Consider the following 8409-nt stretch of genomic DNA (forward strand, 5'->3'; position numbering starts at 1 on the left):
TATATATATATATATATATATATATATATATATATATATATATCACAGTTACCTACTGCTGTCAGCCACAAAACTGCACCAAATAAACTGAGCCAAAACAGACCCAGAGTAATGAAGTACCTGCCCTCAACACCTTGGAGGCAGCAGGCAGCTGAAGGACACCTTGTAAAGGAAAGGGGGTAAAATTCTAGTGTTTGCCCATACTCCCCCCTCCCCCCATACAAGCCTGGGGACCTGGTGGGAACACGGGGTTTTGGGTGGGGGACACGAAATCCGTCACAAGCGCATATTTTTTTTAGTGGGGGGGATAAAAACTCCCTAGATCTTGGGAAATTCCCTACATTTAGGGATTTTTCCTCCCACCACCACTAAAATGAGTGTTTGCGACTAATTTAGTTTTTCCATACGGAAACCACGCACTCACTGGATCCCCAAGCTTGTTTTGGGAGAGAAGTATAGTGAACCCACCAAACGATGCTCACCTCACCATCTGGCGTGGCGCCGGAGGCCATATGCGCTGTGTGCGCTCACATAAACTGCCTACACCACACTCATGCCCTCTCTCTCTAGTAGGTTGTCACCTCATCGCAAGGTTTCTGTCCTCCAAGTAGAGTCCGTGGCACCAAACACAGTGTATCTTCATTGTTTATCACTGACACAAGCAAAACCACCGGCTAGCCATGATCCGTCCAACGCCGCGCCTTAAACAGTACTGCGGGTTCTAGAGCAAGTGAAGGCTCTCGAACCTCCTGCCCGAGCTGTTCGAACACGTGAATCCTTACTGACCGCATTTTGAATCTGCTTCACGGGTTCGTATTCCCAGTATACACGGTGATCGTGGATACTGACTCCGTGCCTCCAGAATACAATAATACGCCTCCATATATCATAATTAAAAAAACAAAATACATGTCCCTCAACCATAATATGAAGGCGGAAGTACTTAGAAGTAAAGAAGCCAAATTAATCCCCTTCCCCAATGATCTTGGGGTACCCACGGGGAGTCGGAGTATTTGGGTGGGGGAGCATACTTAAACTACTCCAACCGAACTTTATGACCTACTAACGGGGGCGCTTTGCCCCCTTTGACACCCCCTGGACCCCCCCCCCCCCAAGTACCCCAACCGAACTTTATGACCTAACAGGTAACTGAGGAACATTGAACACAAGTAACCTGTGTTCGAACCTGCTTCACGCGTTGGTACGTGATACCAAACCTGCTTCATGCGTTGGTACCTGATACCAAACCTGCTTCACGCGTTGGTACCTGATACCAAACCTGCTTCATGCGTTGGTACCTGATACCAAACCTGCTTCACGCGTTGGTACCTGATACCAAACCTGCTTCACGCGTTGGTACCTGATACCAAACCTGCTTCACGCGTTGGTACGTGATACCAAACCTGCTTCACGCATTGGTACCTGCTACCAAACCTGCTTCACGCATTGGTACGTGATACCAAACCTGCTTCACGCATTGGTACCTGCTACCAAACCTGCTTCACGCGTTGGTGCGTGATACCAAACCTGCTTCACGCATTGGTACCTGCTACCAAACCTGCTTCACGCATTGGTACGTGATACCAAACCTGCTTCACGCATTGGTACCTGCTACCAAACCTGCTTCACGCGTTGGTACGTGATACCAAACCTGCTTCACGCATTGGTACCTGCTACCAAACCTGCTTCACGCGTTGGTACGTGATACCAAACCTGCTTCACGCGTTGGTACCTGATACCAAACCTGCTTCACGCATTGGTACGTGATACCAAACCTGCTTCACGCGTTGGTACGTGATACCAAACCTGCTTCACGCATTGGTACGTGATACCAAACCTGCTTCACGCATTGGTACGTGATACCAAACCTGCTTCACGCGTTGGTACGTGATACCAAACCTGCTTCACGCGTTGGTACGTGCTACCAGTAAGTGAATACGTAATTGTATAAGTCGGTTGCAAGATTTCTATGACGTAAATCACTTATCGTTTAGATGCTTCATTATGACCTTTATATTCAAACAGGGGGCTTCGCCCCCCTTGAACCCCCCTTTGGTATGGAGAGTGAGTGAAATTGCACGGTTTCCGTACGGTGTAAAAAAAAAAAGGAATATATGAAATTTCCCTACATCCAAGTAACTAAGGAATTCCCCTACATCTAGGGTATTTTTCAACCCCACATGACTCAAAAACTTTGCATTTGTGACACATTTCATGTTTACCACCGCATTCCTCGAAGTCTCAATGGCCCCCTAGCCAATTTTGGTTGCGAGGGGTGAGTATGGGCAAACACTAGAATAATACCAGAAAGGTAAACTGCAAACCAAGAATTGAGGGGCAGAACCACGCCAGGGAACACACACCATGAAAAAGGTCACCAAGGAGAGAACACACTGCAAGGGCGAGCGTACCCAAGGGCTGTCTGGGCGGGACAAGTGGGCGAAGCCGCGCCCGCGTGTCGGGATACATGGATACATGAAATGGACATGAGCCACCCACCTCGTACTGACCCCTGAACACGCCCAGTCACTGTTCCTTCCCTTCACAGCAGTGGTTGCCAACACGCCCAGTCACTGTTCCTTCCCAGCGGTGAGCCTTCTTCTTCTTCTTCTTTTGACCTGTAACGCTTTGTATCGCTTCCTAAGTCCTCCTCTCCTTCCCCTTATTCACTTACTCACACTTTCCTTTCCAGTATTACGTCACTTCTTAAGCACTTCAGCAGGGTAGTAGTAGTAGCAGTAGTAGTCGGGAGCTTTGTAGCGACAGACGTGTTTACATCCTGTCTTGGTCTTGGTCTGCACGTGTTCCGTTGACTGCTGTAGAGTGGCGCCCTCCTCCTCTCCTTCATAATATAATGTCCGTTAGTTAACATATTTACTCTCTAATTTCTTTTCCTATCCTTTCTCTCCTCCTTTCTTATTTTTCTTCCCTTCCTTCCCTCTCCTCTTCCCAGCTCACCACGCCTTCAAACACGCGCCAAGGAGCAGCCACAGTGGAGTTGATGAAGACCAACATGACGTTTATACAATCAAGCGTCACGTTGTATAGTACATGTACCTCTTACCGTTGATGAGGTTTCGGGCCCCGGTCCTCCGCCGTGGCAGCGCTCCACAGGGCCGCTAACATTATAACAGTAATATTAGCACCTAAAGTTGTCCTCAATCCTCATATTTGTTAAGTCGTAGGATTTAGTGAATAAGTGAGTCTTCAGCGCTTTCTTGAAGATTGCCAGACTGTCACTGTTCTTAACGTCCCGGGTAACTCATTATAGAGCCGCGGGGCACTCTTCTCAAATGCTCTGAAACCCAGTTCCAGGTTGACCCTGAGTCTATACCGTTCTGTACTGTGTCTCACTGACATGGTGGTGTCCAAATGAAAATCCAGCTGCACCGCCGCAGTGGCCGCCGCCAGAGGATCCTCAAGGCTGCGATTTCGTGAATATTATCCCCTATTTTCAACAAGAAAAAAAAAGTCCTTGAATTGGATTTTGAAAGTGTTTCCATGCTTGTTGAATGTTTGTAGAAAAGATTTATGAAGAGCTAGTGATGTTTCATAAGGTAGGTAAGGAAATACTGGCACGGTACTAAAACGAATCTTAACCCACCCGTTTTCTGTACAAGTGAGCGAGTGAGGTTTCTCTCTCTCTCTCTCTCTCTCTCTTTCTTTCAACAGTCACAAATTATTTTTAAACTAAACCAACCAAGACTTGTAACCTAAGGGCTAACAGTGGGGGTATCGCCCCCCCCAACCTTTGAACATATTTTCTAAACCATTTCCGATGCTGAATAGATTAATTTGAATACACTGAGGTATAAACAATATAGAATACATGTCCCTTGTGCTTCACAGGCTACGCCTACTCCTCCTACATATTAACCAAACTATTTTCTGGAGGTCACTTGTTACTGCTTACTTACATGTTGTAAGTATTAACTCCACCAGAGGAGGCTGTACACCCTCTTGGCAATATTATCCAGTGACGATGTGTCCCACCGCCCTGCACTGCGGCTACCAGGCTTCACGACGTGACAGGCGGAGGTTCATGCCCCGCTCAGGATGGGCGTGAAAAGTGTGCACAGCAGAAAGACAGGCCGCAGGTGAGGAAGGCGGTTAAGAGTATGCCCCCTATTCATGTTGTTGGAAACAGTATGGTGAGGAACATAAAGACTCAGTTGGGGTGTTAACGTTAACGTTGATGAGGTTTCAGGCACTGCTCCACCGCTGATGCAGTGCTCTGCGAGGGCCGTCAACAATTACAACGTTAGCCTCAATAATAGTCCTCGATGCACTTATTCTCAAACATCGTAGTGAGTGAGTGAGTGTCTTAATTTCTTTCACGAATAATATCACATATAACCATTAGTTCAGTTTTCATGTCTAATATTTTCATAATAGTATCAAAATTAAATATCCAACGATTATTTCCAGCACACTGAACATCCATCACACACAATTTATCACTGAGTACAGACACATTAACAGGCCGAGGGGAGTGGTGTGGAGAGCTTGAGTGGCGCCAGGATTGGAGAAGTGAGGAGGAAGGTTGAGGAGAAGGCAGGAGAGCTTAAGGATGGCCTCTTGATCATTTAGGGTGGGGGGGGATGATTTAGAGAAGGTTGGAACAGAGGACACGGTAAGGGAGGTGGCAGATTTACATAGATTTACATAGATAATTTAGAGATTTACATTTAGAGAAGGTTGGAACAGAGGACACGGTAAGGGAGGTGGCAGATTTACATAGATTTACATAGAGAATTGAGATTTACATTTAGAGAAGGTTGGAACAGAGGACACGGTAAGGGAGGTGGTAGAGGCAGTGGAGACGGGCACTGACACACACACACACACACACACACACAAAGCCTCTCATGTGCACGGCTTGACACACACACACACACACACACACACAAAGCCTCTCATGTGCACGGCAGAGACACCTTCCTCCCTCTCCTCTTCCTCCCGAGCCTGTCTTCCTCTTCCTCCCGAGCCTGTCTTTCTCTTGTTCTTCCTCCCAAGCCTGTCTTCCTCTTCTTCCTCCCGAGCCTGTCTTCCTCTTCTTCCTCCCGAGCCTGTCTTCCTCTTCTTCCTCCCGAGCCTGTCTTCCTCTTCTTCCTCCCGAGCCTGTCTTCTTCTTCCTCCCGAGCCTGTCATCCTCTTCTTCCTCCCGAGCCTGTCTTTCTCTTCTTCCTCCCGAGCCTGTCTTTCTCTTCTTCCTCCCGAGCCTGTCTTCCTCTTCTTCCTCCCGAGCCTGTCTTCCTCTTCTTCCTCCCGAGCCTGTCTTCCTCTTCCTCCCGAGCCTGTCTTCCTCTTCTTCCTCCCGAGCCTGTCTTCCTCTTCTTCCTCCCGAGCCTGTCTTCCTCTTCTTCCTCCCGAGCCTGTCTTCCTCTTCTTCCTCCCGAGCCTGTCTTTCTCTTCTTCCTCCCGAGCCTGTCTTCCTCTTCTTCCTCCCGAGCCTGTCTTCCTCTTCTTCCTCCCGAGCCTGTCTTCCTCTTCCTCCCGAGCCTGTCTTCCTCTTCTTCCTCCCGGGCCTGTCTTCCTCTTCTTCCTCCCGAGCCTGTCTTCCTATATAAAGAAAAATAATAAGAAAAGGAAAAATAAGCGATAAAAAAGAAACTTAACTACAGAAAGAAGAAGAAGAAACGAAAAAGAGGAAAGCTAAAGAGAGAAGAAGAAGAAGAAGCGATAGAGAAGAGGAAGAGGAAGAAGAAGAGGAAGACCACAAGGGCGGGGTCGGGAACCAAATCACCTTGAGGTTCCTTATAATTCACGCGTTTTATGGCCTTTCCCTCGTGTGTGTGGAGTTCCTGGCTGCTCCACCTCCTCCCTTCCACCTCCTGCACACACCGGGGAGGAAGAAGAGGACGTGGAGGTAATGAGACTTGTATTGCGTCGCTGCTGCCAAAACTCTAGAATCACACCCAATGAGGAAGGCAGGGAAAGCTTCCATTCCAAGCAGTTCTCAAGCTTTCTTCTTCACTCCTTGGCCTCCGAGTAGCTTGGTTGTCTCCATGGTTGTGGGTTCGAGGTTCTGTCTATTCTTGTTCTTAATGATTCTCGTGTGTGTCAATACAGCAGCTTTTAGTAAATTTTTCACACATCTTTTGGTGTTATATACACGTTAAATACTTGTTGTTGATGCTCTCTGCACTTTTCAATTGTTTTCTTTATGCCCTTCATCATGCTGTCTGCTCTCCAGCGGCGTTCTGTCTCTTCTGCGTGTCCACCTTCCCTTTTCCTGTAGGTCTGTACAAGGTGCCTTTCAGCTGCCTGCTGCATGATTGCCTCCAAGTTGTCCAGGGCAGTTAATTCAATACTCTGGGTCTATTTGCCTCATTTTATTTTATTTAGTTTTCACAATATTGTTGTTGAGAACTAGTAATTGTGATATCCTTGTGTTACAATTTTGGAATTTTCATCTGCTTTTGGTATTAATTTTGAAGCGTGTTTCTTTGAGGTTGTGATCTTTGTGTCCCGACAGCCCTGCCGGTGCTGGTGCAGAAGTGAGGGTCTGAGGCAGTGCTGTGCTCAGCGCTCCCTGCATCCTCGCTGCCGCTGACTTCTGCTGCAGTGGTAGCTGCAAGGCTGGGCAGCAGCCTGAGTGGCCGGGACCAGCAGGAGCAGACTGTCTGGTGTGAAGGTCAGGGGTGATTAGAGGAACCACCACCTTACTTATGGCACCTCCAGCCATAAAAGAAAGGAAAAGTTTGAGTGCAAGAAGACTTGAGACTGAGAACAGGTCCGCTAGACACAGCCTTGCACACACTGGTGAAGGAAACCATGAGTTCCAAAAATGTGGGAAAAGACTCCCTGGGAAGGGTGACCTCACCAAGTACACCCACACGCTCTAGAGGAAGACCTCATGAATGCCGTGAGTGTGGCAAAAAGTTCAGTTCGAAGTTTAACCTCAACACACACACCCTTACACACTCTGGAGAAAGGCCTCATGAATGTCGTGAGTGTGGCAAAAAGTTCGGTTCAAAGAGTAACCTCAATGCACATACCCTTACACACTCTGGAGAAAGGCCTCATGAATGCCGAGAGTGTGGCAAAAAGTTCGGTTCAAAGAGTAACCTCAACAAACACACCCTTACACACTCTGGAGAAAGGCCTCATGAATGCCGTGAGTGTGGCAAAAAGTTCAATTTGAAGACTAGCCTCAATGCACACAACCGTATACACTCTGGAAAAAGGCCTCATGAATGCCATGAGTGTGGCAAAAGGTTTAGTGTGAAGAGTCACCTAAAAAGACACACCCTTACCCATACTGGTGAAAGACCTCATGAATGCCACGACTGTGGGAAAAAGTTTAGTGAGAAACGTAGCCTCAACAAACACACCCTTAGACACACAGGTGAAAAACCTCTTGAATGCCGTGAGTGTGGCAAAAAGTTTCTTCATGATAGCAGCCTGAAAGCACACGCTTTTACTCATACTGGTGAAAGCCCTCATGAATGTTATGTGTGTGGCAACAAGTATATTGAGAAGAGTGGCCTCATCAAACATACCCTCAAACACACAGGTGAAAGACCTCATGAATGCCATGAGTGTGGCAAAAGATTTAGTGTGAAGAGTAGCCTCATCAGACACACCCTTACACACACTGGTGAAAGACCTCATGAATGCCATGAATGTGGCAGAAGGTTTAGTACGAAGAGTAGCCTCAACGCACACACCCTTACACACACTGGTGAAAGACCTCATGAATGCCATGAGTGTGGCAAAAGCTTTATGATTAAGTCTGAATTGAACAAGCACATCTTCAGACACTCTGGCCGGAGAGAGTTCAAGTGTGATGTTTGTAAGAAACATTTCAAGACCAAGCAGGATATTGCCAGACACATGAAGGTCCACTTCCCATGATCTGCTGCAGTGCTGCTGTATGTGGTGATGGAGGGCAACACTTTGCAGCTTCTAACCAGTTCTGCCGTTCTGCCAACGGGCCTGACCACGCGGCCGGCTCCCTTGATGCATCACCATAAGGTAAAGCTAGAGTCACACTGACTTTACGACCTGCTAACGACCACCTGCGACCCCAAAATACTGCGATTCACACCCACTGCTTCCCGACTATATAGGTGGCAGAGTATACTCGTACGACTGACAGAAAGTTGAACATTCACTAACAACACAAAGGTAGAAATTAGAGAATAAAGGTAAGAGAAAAAAAAGCATTCTTGAAAACTTATTGCCCCCTCCCCCCAAAAATAAAAAAGGAAGGAAAAAAAATTGAGGAAAAATAAAAATTCTTGGCTAAAACTGTCATGTCTACCAAAATTCAGAGCCAACAAATAGCCTCAGTGACAAACAAACTTACAAAATGTGATATCTAATGCCTTGCCCTTAGTGGACACACATGCACACACTATAATGCATTCTCTTTGTGTGTGTGTACGTCAACAGAGTATGTGC

The 8409-nt window shown here is 47.1% G+C and overlaps 1 protein-coding gene and 1 long non-coding RNA gene across 10 annotated transcripts; one reads left to right on the top strand and one right to left on the bottom strand.

Annotated features, from left to right (window-relative positions):
* Nucleotides 1-49: 49 nt before the first annotated feature.
* Nucleotides 50-3649, bottom strand: LOC126993343 (uncharacterized). Of its 9 annotated transcripts, none has more exons than XR_007747633.1 (4): nucleotides 1702-3649; nucleotides 1621-1670; nucleotides 1559-1589; nucleotides 50-1403 (listed from the first exon to the last, which is right to left on the bottom strand). It is a non-coding gene; the product is annotated as an uncharacterized LOC126993343 (long non-coding RNA). The 9 variants fall into 9 exon arrangements; XR_007747631.1 differs by lacking the exon at nucleotides 1559-1589 and adding an exon at nucleotides 1435-1465 and having other exon boundaries at nucleotides 1621-1651; nucleotides 1683-3649; XR_007747629.1 differs by having other exon boundaries at nucleotides 1621-1651; nucleotides 1683-3649.
* Nucleotides 3650-5295: 1646 nt separating this feature from the next.
* LOC126993338 (zinc finger protein 157-like) lies at nucleotides 5296-8181 on the top strand. Its single transcript, XM_050852347.1, has 2 exons — nucleotides 5296-5869; nucleotides 6479-8181. Exon 2 carries the CDS (start codon nucleotides 6778-6780, stop codon nucleotides 7858-7860), a length of 1083 nt encoding a protein of 360 aa, XP_050708304.1. The 5' UTR covers nucleotides 5296-5869; nucleotides 6479-6777; the 3' UTR covers nucleotides 7861-8181.
* Nucleotides 8182-8409: the final 228 nt, after the last annotated feature.

This window comes from Eriocheir sinensis, unplaced genomic scaffold (genome assembly GCF_024679095.1).
Source record: "Eriocheir sinensis breed Jianghai 21 unplaced genomic scaffold, ASM2467909v1 Scaffold602, whole genome shotgun sequence".
Lineage (NCBI taxonomy): Eukaryota > Metazoa > Arthropoda > Malacostraca > Decapoda > Varunidae > Eriocheir > Eriocheir sinensis.

What these genes read in the sequence shown, in the direction of transcription:
- LOC126993338 (XM_050852347.1), top strand. Translation starts at nt 6,778, where the DNA reads ATGAGTTCCAAAAATGTGGGAAAAGACTCCCTGGGAAGGGTGACCTCA.